Here is a 17,698-nt window from a genome sequence, read left to right on the forward strand (position 1 = left end):
TTTGGAGCACATGTTTGCTTACCCATTAATCCCACGATCGGAATATCATTGAAATGAAAGAATTTTAACAAATAAACTCACATAAACTTCGATGCTCAAATTCAAACTGAAGGAATTCGAGGGCTGCTACTCAAGTTATGAGATATGTCAAATCATTAAGCTTGGCATTTTTAATGGTTAACATACTTAGAACCTGTTGTGATACGAGTCTATGTGTGTTGTTTATAGATACTTGAAACATTCATCTTGGTCAAAAAATGGAATTAAATCACGAATTTCTTTGACTTTCGACAAAGATTAAGCCAACCCGCTGGTTTTTAAAATTCAATCGTGGTCATACTTCGCTATATCATTATTTTCAGGAAGGATGTATAAAATCGGCTGTTGTGTCAGAAATCATCGTTGCTGCGCGTAAACTGGTTTTTCAATATATGATTTGTTTTCAATGGATACCGCACAAATTTGACAATCGCTCAAAAAAAGCTCAGTGGAAATAAATGCTGAAAGAATTCGATCGCAGTCCTTCAAAGCACGTCAATAAGATCGTGAAAAGCGACGAATCATGGATCTATCCATATGAGCCCAAAACTAAACAACAATCAACTGTATGGGTGTTTCAACCCAAATCCAACAAAAGTTGTTCACGCACGAAGCAAAATAAAGGGTCGCCTGTTTTATCGTAGAAACTGGACATGTCGCCACCGTTCCATTAGAGCAACGTAGAACGGTAAATTCTGAATAGTATCCCAGTATTTGTTTGTCAGATGTCTTCGAAACAATCTGGGAAGCCAATCACAGAAGACCACCACGATAATGCGAGCTCTCACATATCAGTTGAAACAAAAGCGTTTTGGAATAATCAAAACATCGAATTCATGGGTCACCCGCCGTTAAATTGTTGTTTGGCACCAAATTATTTCTTCTTTTACCCGCAGATCAAAAATAAACTGCGAGTTTAACGTTTTTCTACACCCGAAGAATCGGTTGATGCGTTCAAATCACATTTTTTGATGATGATTTGATTCATGGTTCATATAATAGATGCTGATAATGATAAACTTGAAAAAGAATATTGTGAACTTATAGGTTCATAAAATGTGAATGAAAGTTGGTGAGATGGAAAATACGATCTTCCAAGAATTAGCTGGAAAATCCTATATTGAATAAAGTTGAAATTCATAAGTTTTAAAATTTATTCTACTGCTGTCGAACTCATATTGTATGTTTCTAATTAAATGTGCATATAATTTTGTCAACATCATATCATCCTTTAAGACCAATTATACCAACATTTACGTCAAACATTTTATTTTCTAGTCAATATCAAATTATAAACCTTCTTTGTTTCTGTTTCTTGTAACTCTTATAAAAGTTCTATATCATTCTGTTTCATTGTCATCAAAAGCGAGAGTGAGTCAATAATTTGAGTGATAGTTATTGAAATTTCGATCAGGACACCTCATTTTAACAGAGGACAAACATACTAAGTAAGTAAGTAAGAATAAAGTGTGGTGAAATAGCGAAAGATGCTACAGTTAGACTACATTGACTAATACTACACTTGGCAATGTCATATTAAATTTTAATTACTCAGCTTACTCCATTTAATTGTATTTTGGCTAAAAAATAAACAATAATAGCCTGGTTGAATTTTAGTCAACTGAGGGGTGCCGAACCATATTCAAGATGGTGAATGACATAAATACTTCAGCAGTTATTTCTTCCATTCTGAAACGACGATTTTCAATCACTTCTCTTAAACGATTCAAGTTCAGTCAAATAAGTTGATGGTCATACTTACGTGTTTCGTATTAAGTCCATTCACATAAAATTTACAACAGATTATTTGTTATATTATTACAAAAATCACAATAGGTTTTATAATATTATAATATCGAATGAGCATGTGAAAAGTTTCAAATATGAAGAACATGGTAAATTCTATAATCAATAAATTTATAGGCATCAAAAATTTAATATTCTGTTTTTAAAATTTTTTATTAACTTTATGACAAGTCAATAATACTAAATGTTTATTATTTCAACAATTTTAAGCACCTATAATAATATCTATTTTTAAAATTTTATTCAATAATGAATTGACACTTTATATTTCTACAAACAAATTTGTTAATGTGATTTTTGTTTGTTATTCCGCTTTAAACCTACGCTTATGAAAACATGAGACGAAGTTTAACGGCTAACGAAATATTATCTTAATAATTGACCGACTCTTACAATTACAAAAAGTTTCCGGAGTATATGATAATCAAATCAATCAAATTTATATACTATTATGAATTGGTTGCTGAAATAATTTTGTATGGTCACATGAAGCGTACGAGGGTTGCTACTTAAGTTTTGAGATAGATAACTAAAAACAAATATTTATAATTGGATATGATTTTATTGTTTTTCAAATTCTCCAGTAAGATCAATAAACTTTTGCATGCATTTGAATCAATTTTCGAAGCGTTTTTACCATTCCGATTGAGGTAATTCCGAAACATTATAAATAATAAAAAATAATTGGGTACCTAACAAGAACTGTACAACGGATGAACCATCAGTTCGATGTTTTGACAGGTCAAAAAGTTCTTTATTTGAACTGATGTATGAGAGCTAGCATTGTCGTGGTGTAGTATGATTCTTCTCCTGCGATTGTTTTCCCTTATTCTTCCGAAAACTCTGGTAAACAAATACTGGTGTATCATTCATAATTGATAGCTCTATGTTGCTCTAATGGAACGGTGACGACGTGTCCAGCTATTCCGAAAAAACAGAGAAGTGCTTCGTGCCCAAATAACTTTTGTTGGGTTTGGGGAGTGTTGAAAGAACCACACATATCCATAGATCCATGATTCGTGTTTTGAAGCACCGCGATTGAATTTTTTCAGCATTTTCATGTACCAATCGATGCGAACTTATTTTTGAGCGATTGTCAAATTAACGAGAATTATTATTTTTGACAGTCAAATGCTCATGTAACATCAGTTTACGCACAGCATCGATGTTTTCTTGAACAACAACTGATTTTGGACGCCCTTTACAAAATTCATCCTGTAGAGAAGTGCGATCAAGATTGAATTCGGAAGAAGCTAAACACAACGAGCTGATCGGCACACTGCTGTTAATTTAATCCAGGTCGAAAGACATAGAAAATCTTCGCATAGATTTAATTCCATTTTTGACCAAGATGAATGTTTCAAATATCTGTAAACAACTCAAATAGCACTCGTATGATAAGACGTACGTTCACTATTTAAAATGTCTTTATGATTGTCATGATTTCACATATTCTCATAATAGTTGACATATCTCAAAACTCAAGTATCAATCCTAGTATATGAAAAAGGTTGAGTATAAGCAAATATGAATAATTTGTTATATTATTGAAACTTTTCAAAAACTATTAAATTAAATCATTCCGCTGGTCACAGTTCAATTCATCAACACCTGATTTTCCTGCATTCCTTGTTTTAAACGTTGTGAAAACTGTAAATCTTCAGAATGTCAAATGTGCTCTTAAAAAATATTGTCAGTTATAAAAAACCGAGACTGAGAGAATTTATGTGCCATACTTCATTGTTTAATATTATAGTTATACAGCGTGACTATTTGGGTTGAGAAACTTAAATTTTCTTCAAGATATCAAAGTTTAGATTCAGTCTTCCTTATATAACGGACAACAGTAGCTATTATGATGTCAAGGGTATTCAACCTACATTTTCGTGGGAAATTTAATTACGCTATTAGATTCTAAACGATGAGATGTTTCGCAAATAGATTATAGAAGCAAAGAAACAAAAGTGAAATATGTGATCAAAAAATATTTGAATAAGATACTCAGATTAAGGCCCTCCTAGTTCTTGACAAGTTTAGCATGGCTGTGTACACATTTAGCTCTCTATCTTCAAATCTACTGGACCGATTCTGATGAAATTGGACTGGTACAATTTAGACTAAACCTGATCCAACTAAAAAAATTTTGGAATCCAACTTATGGTTTCTGAGATATGCCTAGGGAACATTAGGAAATTCAAACCAGTTTACAAATAAAGCCTAGAACCTAAAACATATAGCAATCTACAAATTTGACACGTGCAGAAAAGTCTATTGTTTAGGGAATTTTTTATTAGCAAAAAGAAAATCGATTTCTTTATTCCGTGAAATTCAAGTGATTAAGTTTCTACACAAAATTCAAACCTATTAAGCTTTCAAGTACGAGATTGGTTCAAATATAAAGCGGAATGTTTTATTAAGATGCGTGGAAAATTTAATGTCGTCAAAGTGACTGCACTGCATGTTAGACTGGCCTGTTACGAAGAGTACACAACAGTGTCTGTTGCACAACGCATTAATATTCATTTTTTGGTCGAGGATAATGTATAATTTGCGCAACTTGAGGATGAGTACTTCTCCAATGCTCAAGTGTACGAATGGTGTTCCGCTTTCTTGTGGATTTTGAGCAGATATTCACACGCGTCTCCTGCAGCGGTATGAAGAGTAAGGAGAAAATTTATTGCTCCGAATAATAATTACAGATGAGACTCAGGTACGCCACTATATTCCTGAGAATGAACGCACGTCTATGAAGTGAAGGAATAAAAACGAAGGCGTGCCAGTGGAAGTGTCAGAGGGAAAGATGTTTTATGTATAGTATTTTTGGAGGAGTAATTGCAATTGATTTTTTCACTAAACAATGAACTGCGCACTTGCGAATATTATAGTAAGCTCCTTACAATCACGATTGAATCTGTCTATCGATCAAAACGAAGCGATATTCCAATCCATAGTGCGATATTGCTGAGAGACACCAGACCGCATACAGCTCCGCTTACGACGAAAATGTTGGACGAATTAAGTTGGGAAATACTGGAACACCTTCCTTATAGTCCCGATATGTCGCCATACGACTATCATTTATTTGATTCATTGAAAGAGGAACTTGGCGATTCGAAAGCAATGCGGAGGTAGAATCTTTCATGCAAGAATGGTTACGTAACAAGCTGAGAGATTCTTATAAAAAAGGCATCCGAAAGTTTTCAGAGAGTTGACAAGAGTTTATATAGTATGATGGAGAGTATTTGGAAAAATTATAAAATTATAATAAACTTAATAAAAAATCTTTATAGCATAAGTCTGGTTTATATTTTAACCATCCTCACAATAATTCAGTGAATCTAAGGACCTAATTACATTTGATAAAATTGTTAAAAAGACTTATTCTAATTTTCCGGAACTCGATTTTCTCTCTTTAATGCAGATTTTCAGTTCGCCCAGTGTTACTTTTGGGCGTCTTTACATAAAACAGAATTTAAAAAAGATTTTGTAATAACAAACGTAAATCACTGATTCTGTAGATGGCAAATTGTGTATGAGAGCTTCATGAACCCTACAAAGACATAAATCTGCGTCATAGCCATAATTAATGACACTTTCTGCGATACAAGTATAGATATCATCATATTCCAGAAGTTTAAAGCGTCGTGGCAAAAATTTGTCCGCAGTATGAGATGGTGTTGGGAGAATAACTTCGAATTTCTGGACCCAGTCTGAGCACAAAATGGCATGTATGAGGTTCACTAAACCGTAGACTCGAGCACCACAAACAAAGTAGGGTTTAAATGCTGTGTTCCTCGAATGAATATCAGTGGAAAATATAAATATTTATTATAATATTAGATAAATTTATGTCATAATTGAGTGTACCCACCAAATATTGATTATTGTGATACAAACCTTTATAAATCATTTTATTTCATTTTGATTTGATTTGACAGTCTCCAAAAAAAATAGAAATATGTCATGGGTGCTCAATACTTTTGGTCAAAATTGTAAACATATACTGAAAACGCATAAATATGCTTAGAAACTGGTATAGACTAACATTATATAAAAACATGCATATTGTATATCTGTTCTTTTCATTATCAACCATCAAGCGTAATCTCATCGTCTTTTATTCAGTTCACTTTGCAAGGTCGAATTTGTCAGTTGAAGTCAATTGTCTTGCCACTACTTTAATAGATGGAATTAATATATATCTAGAATTTTTTATTACAAATAAAATTTCGTGTGCGGAAGAGCTGAGAATGTAGAGTAAGTTTTATAGAATGTTACTTATGAGGGGTGATGAATGTTTTTAGCTTTAGTAAATTATCAATGCCATCAACTATCATGATATCGCTCAAAAAGATAATTGAAAATCGTCATGCATGTATGAGAGAGGTTTGTGAAACTTTTCATCCGTTCTAATTCATTACACCATTGAGTTGAACAGTTATTAAAGAGTTGCTACATATTTACATGATTCCTGGCTATCAGATATAAGTTTTGGAGTTAAAAGGTGAGTGAAACGTTTTCTTGGTTTCTTCATTTTATTATTTGCCTCTCCAAAACTCAAACAACCACTTCAAGCGAGAAGCAAATAAAGTTTGAAGAGTATATCAAAGAGTATTCTTGAAAATTCGCTTGAATGTTTGAAGCATTTGTAGATATAGAACATATTTTATATTTAATTGTTAGATTAACAGTAATGTCACCCCTTCAAGTCAAAAAACTTCTATAATTATTATTCGACATACTCTACTGCCTTTTTAACAAAATTCAAATTTCAAAAAAAATCCATTTTTAACAACAAAATAGAGTAGAAGTGATAATTCAATTAATATAAAATTCTCTTAAAAGAAGTTAAAAAAACTCAATAGAATCGAAAACCTACTCAAGATAAATGGAATTTACCTAATCAACTTAACTGATCTCAGAAATCCATTTAATTAAAAATGTTAATTGTTTTAATTGGTACATTAAAGATATATTTTAAAGTATTGCCTGGGAAACTTAATATCTAAATAAACAGTGAGATGAACAGGTCGAATTTGGATTTTAATTCAATATTCATTCAGAGAACACTGAATTACTGAGAGTGATATCATCAGAAAAAATTGTTTGAATAAACCCCCTATTCAAAAATAAATAAAAAGTTGATTTGGATTAGTACTTCAGCATACAGTTATTTTCAATAATGTACGTAATAATAAATAGAAGAAGTTCGAAAATGTTTCTAATGCTACATACTAGAAAACACTAACGTTTCATATTTTTTAAGAAACTCAAGAAAATTTGTTTTTGGATCTTACAATCTCACTTCTTTGAACATTATTTTTGAGATTATCAAAAATCTAAAATCAACACTAACAGACCTGACATTAGCCGTGACCTTAAAATCCAAAACAGAAACAGGAAATATAAAACGTAACACCCACAATGCTACAAAATGTTGAAGACGAAACATTCACTGTATTGATAACTAACAATAGCGGCAAATCGACAAGCACGCATCTGCAAGTTCTTCGTGGAAGAAAGCTATAGTGTCTAAAATTTTGCGAAAGCATTTTGATTGTAGAAGCCGCTCGATGATTGAATGCTAAAATTGATCGTGCGTATCGAAGGAGTACGCAAGCTTGTACAAACATACCTCGTAAGATGTCTATTCATCTTAAAAATAGAAAAAGAGAATTTCTAGAACAAATTAATTGGGAATACGAAAATCAGATATATATTTGAAAGGTAAAATCAAATTCTACGAGTATCAGGACACAGAAGGAGGTGATCCATAAAATTTTTGTGAATTAATATAAATATAGATTTTAAGGCTGATAAGGAGGTCGTTGTAAGGATTTTAAGAAGGAAATGAGTTCAATTGTTTGTGGTAACAGAAACTAACGGTTTGAGTTTGAATAATTGTGCCAATTTCGCAGATAATTTTCAAGTCAGTTTGTGAATTTGTATGAGATTAATTGTTTCGTTGTAACAACAACTTTTTTACATCACAAACAACTTTTTGTTTCAATAAGTTTTTTTTTCTTTTTTCAATTATTGCGTACCTAAACAATAAATTTGCTAAAACAACTATTCCGTTTCTGTGCAAAATACACCAATTTAAATTAACTTGTTTGACCATCCCAGCAAAGGAATTCCAAAAATCGAAAAAAATTTGGTTCATCAAAAAAGAGTTGCTGACATCACCACTCAAATCAATCATCAAATTATTCTTTTCAAAAATATAAATAAAATGAAATATCCGAATTCATTCAACTTAATATTTATTTAGCTTCTATAAGTTTCCTTCACGTTATTGATATACTGCATATTTCTTATGTCAGGTAGGAAAAATACTGTAATTGTAGAATGTTATATTTAAATATTTTGTTTATTAAATGTTATCTTTTTCAATTAACGAGTCTGTAAATAATTGTCAAGTGTTAGAGGAAAATTTTCATTATCCTATTCTGTTATTGTATAGAGTCTGAAGAAAACAATACTAGAAAGAATTTGAATAAAAAGGATGATCAAAAATGAACAGATATTTGTGTGCAAATATTTCCGGTATAATTCACAATAAGCTCACAGTAAAGTATAAAAAGGTTAAATACATCTAGAAAATAAATTGATCTATAGTTTCTTATCGATGAGAGGAGAGGCTAAATGTTTGTCTGATCGTTTAAATGATGCGGGTGGTCGTGTGTAAGAGTTGAAAATTAAATTTAATCGAACGCGTCAGACATTTCAAGGAGGTGTTAACTGAACCTAAAAGAAGCTCTCTTTCAATGCAAGCATCTGTGAGTAAAACCATAAAATGAATAAATAACAAATATATACTAAATAAGATTAAAATAATAAAAAGAAATTGAATACCATCAGTATTTATTCCAATATTAGGGATAAACGGAAACATTTTTATGTAAATTGGAAACACCGCCTCCACTAAGCATAAATTGAATAAATTCAGAGGATAAACATGGATCTAACTCACGAATCTAAATTAAAGATATATCTAACACTGTCATCATGCAGCTGTACGCATTTAATTTTATCAATATTTTTGTTACTTTGGCTTATGGAAATTATTCCCTTCAAAATAAAACAAATTAGCTACACTCGGGAATGACGTTCTTTTACAACTTTGCCGCCCTCTTCTCTCTTTACGTCACGCTCAAACTGACAGTTTTTACCATATAATTAACTCACACCACCTTAATTTTAGGGTTCGAGGAGTTCTGATGATCAATTTTTTTACTAATCTGATATTTTATCCCTGAAAGACGATCTTACATATAGTGCTCATATTTGGTGGAGGTAATTAACGGGGTGTAAGATATCTTTATATAAATCTACGGCGCTTAAGTAAATCCCTATATCTTCGCTTGGGCAGCCCTACTACAAATTCGAAAATTATTCGTTTAATAATTGATATATTTAGATAATGTAACGAAAGTAAATATAGTTTGCTAATTTGATGGATGGCACAACAGAAGTCTCATTCCCACTTATGTGAAGCTTAGTAGTAGACGAACTCTTATACGGGCCGACTGAATCCGACATATTATGTCAAGGAAATGCAGAAGACATAATCATCTACGCAAAAGGATGCTTTGAGAATACACTCTGTGAAATAGTTCATAGAGGACTCAAATAAGACCTACTTAATTCCCTTCTTCGGGCACAAAAAACTCAGTATCAAGCCAATCAAGCTAGACAAGCAAGTCATTGAGTGGGGTTGTAGCCCAAAGATCTCACTGTGGATGTCTAGTCTAAATACCACGAGGATCAATCTCTCGAAGGTACAAAAACTGGTTTGCATATGTTCAGTCGCGATTATGAAATCATACCTAATAGCTGCACTAGAAGTGATTCTAAATCTCCCACCTATCCACTTAGTACTGGAAAGCGTGTTAGTAAAAACCTCACTTAGAATAATTAGAGATGAAATATATGTGCTATAGTGTTAATTCTATAAATTCTATATAAATATAAATTCTATAAATAAATGCGGACTGAGAGTCCGCCGCCAGTAACAAATAAATATTTTGAAACTTGTTATTTTTAACTTCATGGAAGGTAAGACGCCGGTTTTCATATTTTGTATCATTATAATAACTAAGGTTTAATGTTTTATAAGTATCCTATAATATCGTACGAACAAGAACAGGACAGACTGAACAAATTAATACTAGAATGTTTGAGCGAAGATGATGCAGACGAAATAAATAATGATTTGCATGATGACGATAATGAGGAAGATAATGTGGAAGAACAATTTGAGAATTCCGACACAGAAAAAGAAATTTCAGATGATAAAATGGAAACAATGGAAATAAGTAAGGAAGAATATCATACACAGATACCTTTTTTCACTGGAAAAGATGGAACTAAGTGGTTCAAACATTCCACCAAAACTCGTTCAGAGAATCTGATTACACGTTTACCAGGCCCTAAAGCACCTGTAAAGACTTTGAAAACCGCTGTTGACATTTGGAAATATTTTTTTGATGATACGATGCTAGCGAAAATTGTTGAATGTACAAACCGACATATCGAGAGAAATCAAGAAAATTATGCCCGTCAAAGGAATGCGAAAGGAACGGATGCGGTTGAAATTCAGGCATTGATTAGCTTACTCTATTTGGGAGGAGCTCTCAAGTCAAGTCGTCTAAATGTCGAAGAGTTGTGGAACAACAATGGAACTGGTGTTGAACAATTCCACCTTGCAATGTCACTATTTCGGTTTAGCTTCCTACTACAACATTTACGTTTTCATGATATAGATACACGGTTGGAAAGAAAATCTACGGGCAAATTGGCTCCAATCAGGGATATCTTCGATTCTTTTGTTGAAAAGTGTAAGTCTGCATACACGCCATTTCAAAATGTGACCATCGATGAAAAACTAGAAGCGTTTCGGGGAAGGTGCAGTTTTCGACAATACATTTCCGGTAAGTCAAATAAATATGCAATTTGGAGGTTTATGTTGGCAAACAGCCTGATGAACCTCACTCTTTAGACAATTCTCCTTTAGCACTTGTTAAAAGACTAGTTGAACCAATCAGACATTCTAAGAGAAATGTGACATGTGATAACTGGTTTACCAGTATTCCTCTAGTCCGTACTCTGTTTACGAATTTCACTCTCACATGTTTAGGAACTGTTAGAAAAAACAAGCGAAATTTCGAATCCAACAAAAAGGCCAATATGTTCAAGTATGTTTGCTTACGATAAAAATTTAACGTTGGTCTCTTATATCCCTTATCCTTATATATGGCCAAAAAATAAGAAGAAGACAGTTTTTGCATATGCTAATTTCTCAAATAGCCGAAAATTATCTTCGTAGTCGAGTAGTACAGACCAATATTCCTAAACCGTAGCATTTCGCTTAAAATAACGAAGTTTGGGTCCACTTCCGATATAACAAGTTTCAGAAAACTGAAATTATTTTAGCTGAAACGAGCATTTCGGAAAATCCATACAAGCAAATTTTCAGAACACTAGTCGCAGTACTTTTCCATATCCATATCGATTCAGCTCGTCGTGAAGGACCCTGTACATCATTCTTTTGTATGTGTGTTTTCAAACTTAAACTAGCATTATTTGGCAGTTTGAAGGTAGCTTAGTCCTGAAATGACATGGTGTCATATGTGAGTTTCTCTTGTTTCAGAAATAATAAAATGAAATATTTGTGAAATTATATATGCTCCTTATTCAAAATAATCGAAAGATTGTCAATCCATCTTTTTGCAATTTATCCATTATGTGCTGCAAATTAATGTCTGGAGCTAGAGAATGGAATTAGCGCGAACGAAGGAAGCAAAAGATGTAAGAATTAAAAATATACACATTTGTGCGAGTGCCTGCTTCATCAATTGCATACCATGAAAATAATTAACTGTATACAGGGTGATTCATTAAGAATTTTCAATCTCTGAACTGTAGATTCTAGACCTCAAAATATGACGATCCTGCTCAACAGGCCTTATGCAAATATTGCTAGTTTCCGAGATAGTTTAAATTTAAATTTTGATTTTCACGATAATTTTTCATGTTTTCACAATTTCTCTTTGAAAATTGGCAAATTTACGTTTTTTGGCATGAGGAATCATAATTTGCACTCTAATTTAACATTGCTAATAGAGGGCGCTAGTTACACTTCTTTGTGTTAATTAAATCAAAGTAAACTTTTTTTGGGCTAAACTTACAACTAAAATAATAAAAAAATATTAAAAAGCGTTAAATTCTACAAAACAAAAATTACTCTTCCTTGATTCGTGTAACTCAATCGTTTATCGAGTTATTTGCTTCTAAAAAGTTCAATAAATTTTAATTTTTTCATAAAAAAATTTTATTATTCCTTAAATATGTAACAATGACAAATTTGTAAACAAAAATAAAAAACTTCAAAGCAAATGCTCAAACTCTTGCAGTCTTCTTTTGTTCATTTCAATAAAGTTCCAGATTAATTATTATAAAAACTCGAAATATCATAAAGCAATTTGAATTTTAAATGAGTAGAGCTAATTGAAATAAAAATATGTTCTTTGAACAAATTATTCCCCTCACAATGCACATACGAGTACTAATAAAATAAGTGCTAAACGAGGATCTTGTTGTAAACCCATTTAAAATGAAGAGTTGCCGGTTGATTTATGGGGGGGGGTAGTAGTTAAGAGATAATTTAATTATTTTTTTAAGATATATCTGGGCATCAGAATTGAAATAATCTGTTTATTGAGCCGGACTTGCATTTGCTCGTTGATATTTATGAAATAAAAGACGAAAATGAATTTCAAATGATAATATCCAAACAATGACATTTCTGAATTTGTAAGATATTGACAGAATAATGATATGAAATATGATTTTTATGTCATTAATATTAGTAAATAGTTACACTAGTGTGAAATTTGCGAAAATTGCTAAATTTAAAACATATTAGCTGGAGATACAACTAGACTTATGATAAAAGACAATTTTACTTATCAAAAGTTACCTGCTGGAGATACCAAAAACACTCATACTAATAACTAATTGAATCAAATTCAAAATGCAATTAAAAAAACACTTAGACTCTAATAATGCATTTTATAGATATGACAATATTAGTCCAGGAGCGGTCAATGTTGCCGTGTGCAATCATAGGGCCAAGGATAAAACAGTGGTATTCTTATGTATCTTCAGCCGCTAAATCCAAATATGCCCGCCATTTTTACAAAAAACTAATACGTTTTGTTTAAATTGTAATTGTTCACACGAATTATGAACAAATTATTTTTTTCGGTTCGGACAATTATGCAAATATGGCCTATTTAAGACTTTTTAAAATTGAAAAATCGCATTGGACAACAGCATGTGAATAGATATGTAATACTGAGTGTGATATAACATTATAAAGTACATTAAATATTTTATTCAATAAGATAAATTATTCAAAAAAATAACGAAAAATATATTCTTTTTCATGATTTGAGAGTATTTCAATGGGTCTCTTTTTAAGAAAGATAGTAAATTAACGACGTTCGGCGCGCGGTAATCGAGACTTGTCGCAACGCGCTGTAACGTTGAATAAGCGCTTGATTGTCAATCGCGATAAGTGCCAAACGCCGGACCTGCATTAATATCGTAGTATAACAATTTGTAGATTAAGGCTCAAAGAATAAGTAAAATTTTTCAATTTTAAAAAATCTTCAGTTGGTCAAAAGTTATTAACTTTGAAAGTTAGTAAAAATCGTCGATTTTTCGACTTTCAAAAACGTATGAATTTTTAAATATGCATTTTACGGAAAAATGACTAGAGACCTTCTTTTTAAAATGGGCCATATTTGCATAAAAAAACCATTTTTTCATAATTTGTGTAAGTAATTGGCATTTTAACAAAATGTATCAGTTTTTCGCAAAAAAGCCGAGCATAGTTGGATTTAACGGCTCAAAATACATAAGAATATCAATGTTTTATCATTGGCCCTATGATTGCACACGGCAGCATTGACTGTTCCCGGACTATATAATAAAAATTATAAATGTAACTGATAAGAAATTAATCAAAGAAATTTTGAAACACGGAAAAAAAATTAAATACGGTGCTAAGATATTATCCATACAGTACAACTGTTCTACTTTAAATTAAATCTTCCATTGAGGAAAGTTTATAATTTTTGAGAGGTTTGGCAATGACGAAGTTATATGAATTATTTCTTTTCAGTTTGAACTAATGTTAAAAATGTGATATATCGTGTAAAGATAACATATAATTTAACATTTTATCATTTACTGATAATAACATATAATATCTAAATATATACTTTCAGTGTTTATCGTATTAATCCACGTTTCCAATTAACATAAAGTTTAGATTCCAATATTTACCGTGGAAAGATCACATGTTAATATAGGAAGTACCTATTTTGACATTACTTTAACGGGTTATTTAATGATCTTTTGAACTCCTAACAATTCAATTATCATGTATTAACACAATTATTTATTAATGTCGTTAATATAAGGAATGAAATCTAATTGTCCAAGATACGTTATCCACATTGGAGAATGGACGGTATATTGAAATAGAAATCTAGATGCTTATGGAAGGGTCGACAAAGGAACTGGTTCCAAAATTCCAATATTAACTTTTAATGACATTTCATGACCGTGTCTTGTACAATGATTCATTTCATACTGTCATTTTTTCCTTAATTTAGAAAATCAAATGTTCATTTTATATGTTAATTCCAGAATACATAATAGAAATCAAACTAGAAAAAATGGCACGGTGCTGCCCCTGTAAATATTTCAAATACTCCGGACTGTAATATCACCGTTAACGAGTATAATTTGCTGTAATACATTTTTTATATTCAACTTTGTCTAAGTTAAACTAGTTCATTCCGGTAGTATTACTTACGCGGCCTTGTAATGTAATATATCTTTTCCCGGAATCAAACTGACGATATATTGCACTATATTCCGGTATAGTATGAAATAATTTCTGTCTTATCTGTCATTCAATTATATTAAAGAATATATGCTAGATAATTTATATATTTAATCAACGGTTACACTCACAGGCTTCACCCGTATATATACATGTTCCAATTTTACTAAGTTAAAGCTCACTGTAAAATGTAAAATATCTATTTGTTAAATCAAAATCAGAGGCAGTGATATTTCGAAATTGGAACATATATATATATATATATATATATATATATATATATATATATATATATATATTAGCTCTTTTTTAATGGTTACGTTTATTACCTCTTCTCAAAAAGTTGCTACTCTTCTTTTACGGTCATACGCTTTCTACATTTCCAATTCCCAGCTACAAAAAGAAAATTAATTTCTTGGTTTTCGTTTTCTTTTTTTCGTTTCCTTAATGTTTTATATCATACAGATTGTCATTTTCAACAGTATCTTCTTGCGAGAATCCATAGGTTGGTCTACGTTTTGTTATTTTTGAGGCTATTCAATCTCATCAAATTCCTAGACGAATCCTTCATACTCTTCGTCTATTTTTTTATTTCCAATAATGTGATATAAAGAGTTCATTTAATTCCACTCTGATATGTCTTGTTAATAGAACAAATCGCAGATCTGACCAATGATTGCAATTTTCATTATCCGTTTGGGTTACATTGTATGACTGTAGCGCAGTTTGCAATGTACCTGACGATTTCCTCTCCCAACATTCTGAGTGAAGTTTCTCCGTCACGCTTTCAAATAATATACAGAGAGGTAAGAAATTCATGACTACCACTAGTACAGCCGTTGGACATATTCTTACAGTCCCGGTTGTACATATATAAGCCAGTGTCTATGATTATCTAGCAGCTCTATGTGTTCATGGAGGTGGAGACTGCCTTCGTGTTTTTTTACAATTCTTAATCTCATCGTTTGTATAATTTTGATATTGCTATTTGCACAGTATAATTTTATTGTTTGGTGACAACTTGCATCTCATGTCGAGAATCCATTTTTATTGTCTTTATATCAGGTTCATTCCATCTTCATTCTTGTTGTTTGTGCATTAATTTGACGACTTTGGTTCATTTTCCAGTTGTCTTATTACTCTTTAGTTAACATTCAAGCTATGTCTTCCTTGCTTATTATGCATCATTTTGTAGTGTTTGGTTTTATAATTGTATATTGGCTTATTTGGCAGATTCGACTCCTATGACAATCAGTTTAAGATGTTCTCTATAACATTATAACTTTATAACTTTATAACTGATAATTACTGCAGTACCCTTCCTCTGACTCTAAAAATATATCTATATAACAAACAATATGTTTTAAGTGATCCACAAATGGAATGCATTGGAAAAAGTTTTCTATACTTCACTGCAATGAAGTATGTTACCTAGACGTGAGAAATTGATAAATTTTTATTATTCTTAGTGTAGAGATTTGAGTTTGTTCTCTCAGTTTATTCTGTTATACTTCAATGGAAAACACGTTTCGAAATTAATTCATTTCATGCTTTTCGGTCGCTTCTGTTTATGGTTTTTTTTGAGGTCCAATATTCATGACTTACTGTAATGACGTAGAAGTAGGAAGCAATAATTGTCGCCCAGCTGGTCGCACGACTATATGTATTGAGGAATGATAATTGCTAGAAATTCTCAGAATTTTGTGTTTTTGTCGAACGAACGTATCTGTTTTTAAGGGGGCAAGTATGTCTATAATTGACGTTAATTCCACCGGAATGGAAGTCACCAAAGCAACTCGTATGAAACTATCTATGCTGCATCAATTCAGAAGATTGTGATTATTTTTAAATTCAATAAGCACACTAACAACTCAAAAATATCATAAAAAAACCAGGAAATACATGAAACGTTGAGAATTGTCGAAATTGAGTATTGATGGAAAAATATTTATTTTATCACGTGATAGTTTCGATGACCTTAATTTACTGTTAGTATATCTGTGTTTACTGGATCGAAAAATTCATAATTCCTCAATTATATATAAATCTATATGTGAGTTGAAATTTGATAATAATTATTTATATTTACTATATTTATTAGATTAGTATGTATGTATCCATGTGAAGGAACTTCTTAATTTAATTTTCTGATAAAATTATACTCATTTATCAAGGATCAATGACATTATAAAGACTTCATAAACTCGTACTTTTATCCTTCTGAGGACTGAGGACTGGGTGAATAAACTCTTAAATTAATATTTATTGCCGGAAAATGGATGTACGGTTAATTATAATGTTAAGAATTTACCCCCTGGTTAGATAAAGTTTGGAGGTGCGACAGGTATTTCATGTGACCTGTTTACCTAATTTTTAGTGACTGCTTTCATAGACAATTTCAAAGTGGACCTTTTTTTGTTTACAGTAAACTAGAGATTTTCAAAAGTTAAAAGTTCTAAAAAGGTGTCTAAAAGCCATAAGTCAGTCAATAATTTTATTGCATACCTCGGGGCAGTAATATATATACAAGGGTTGCTTTATTGTATCACTAAATATTATCCATTAAGATCAATACACTTGTACATGAGTGCAAAACATGTGATTTGAATGCGACAACCGCTTCTTCAGGTATAGATAAACGTTTTTCCTGGCAATGTATTATTGATCTGCGGCAATAAGAAGAAAATATTGGCTGAAATAGAAGGACTTTATAGTATCAATTCGATATTTTGACTTTTCTAAAACGCTCGCATTGTCGTGGTAGAGAATAAATAGTCTTCTGCGGTTAGTTTCCCTGATTTTTCGAAGACCAATGTTGGTTCGAAGTGCTTAGTGCGCGAACAACTTTTATTGGATATGTATCATCTTCAAAGACCCATACAAACGATTGTTGATTAGTTTCGGGTTCATATGCATATATTTATGATTCTTCAC

At 31.6% G+C, this 17,698-nt stretch overlaps 1 protein-coding gene across 6 annotated transcripts in view; it reads right to left on the reverse strand.

Annotated features, from left to right (window-relative positions):
• LOC130903921 (proton-coupled amino acid transporter 1-like) overlaps positions 1 to 17,698 on the reverse strand; it is a 106,853-nt gene that overhangs the window by 49,577 nt on the left and 39,578 nt on the right. The window contains exon 1 of one of the 6 annotated variants that reach the window (XM_057816309.1): positions 12,827 to 12,869. The exons of the other annotated variants lie outside the window; for them this stretch is intronic. Coding sequence (XP_057672292.1) covers positions 12,827 to 12,852 — 26 coding nt within the window. The 5' untranslated portion in view covers positions 12,853 to 12,869. Of the gene's footprint in view, positions 1 to 12,826; positions 12,870 to 17,698 lie in introns of those variants that run through there. 6 annotated transcript variants of the gene reach the window in all.

This window comes from Diorhabda carinulata, chromosome 2 (assembly GCF_026250575.1).
Source record: "Diorhabda carinulata isolate Delta chromosome 2, icDioCari1.1, whole genome shotgun sequence".
NCBI classification, from domain to species: domain Eukaryota; kingdom Metazoa; phylum Arthropoda; class Insecta; order Coleoptera; family Chrysomelidae; genus Diorhabda; species Diorhabda carinulata.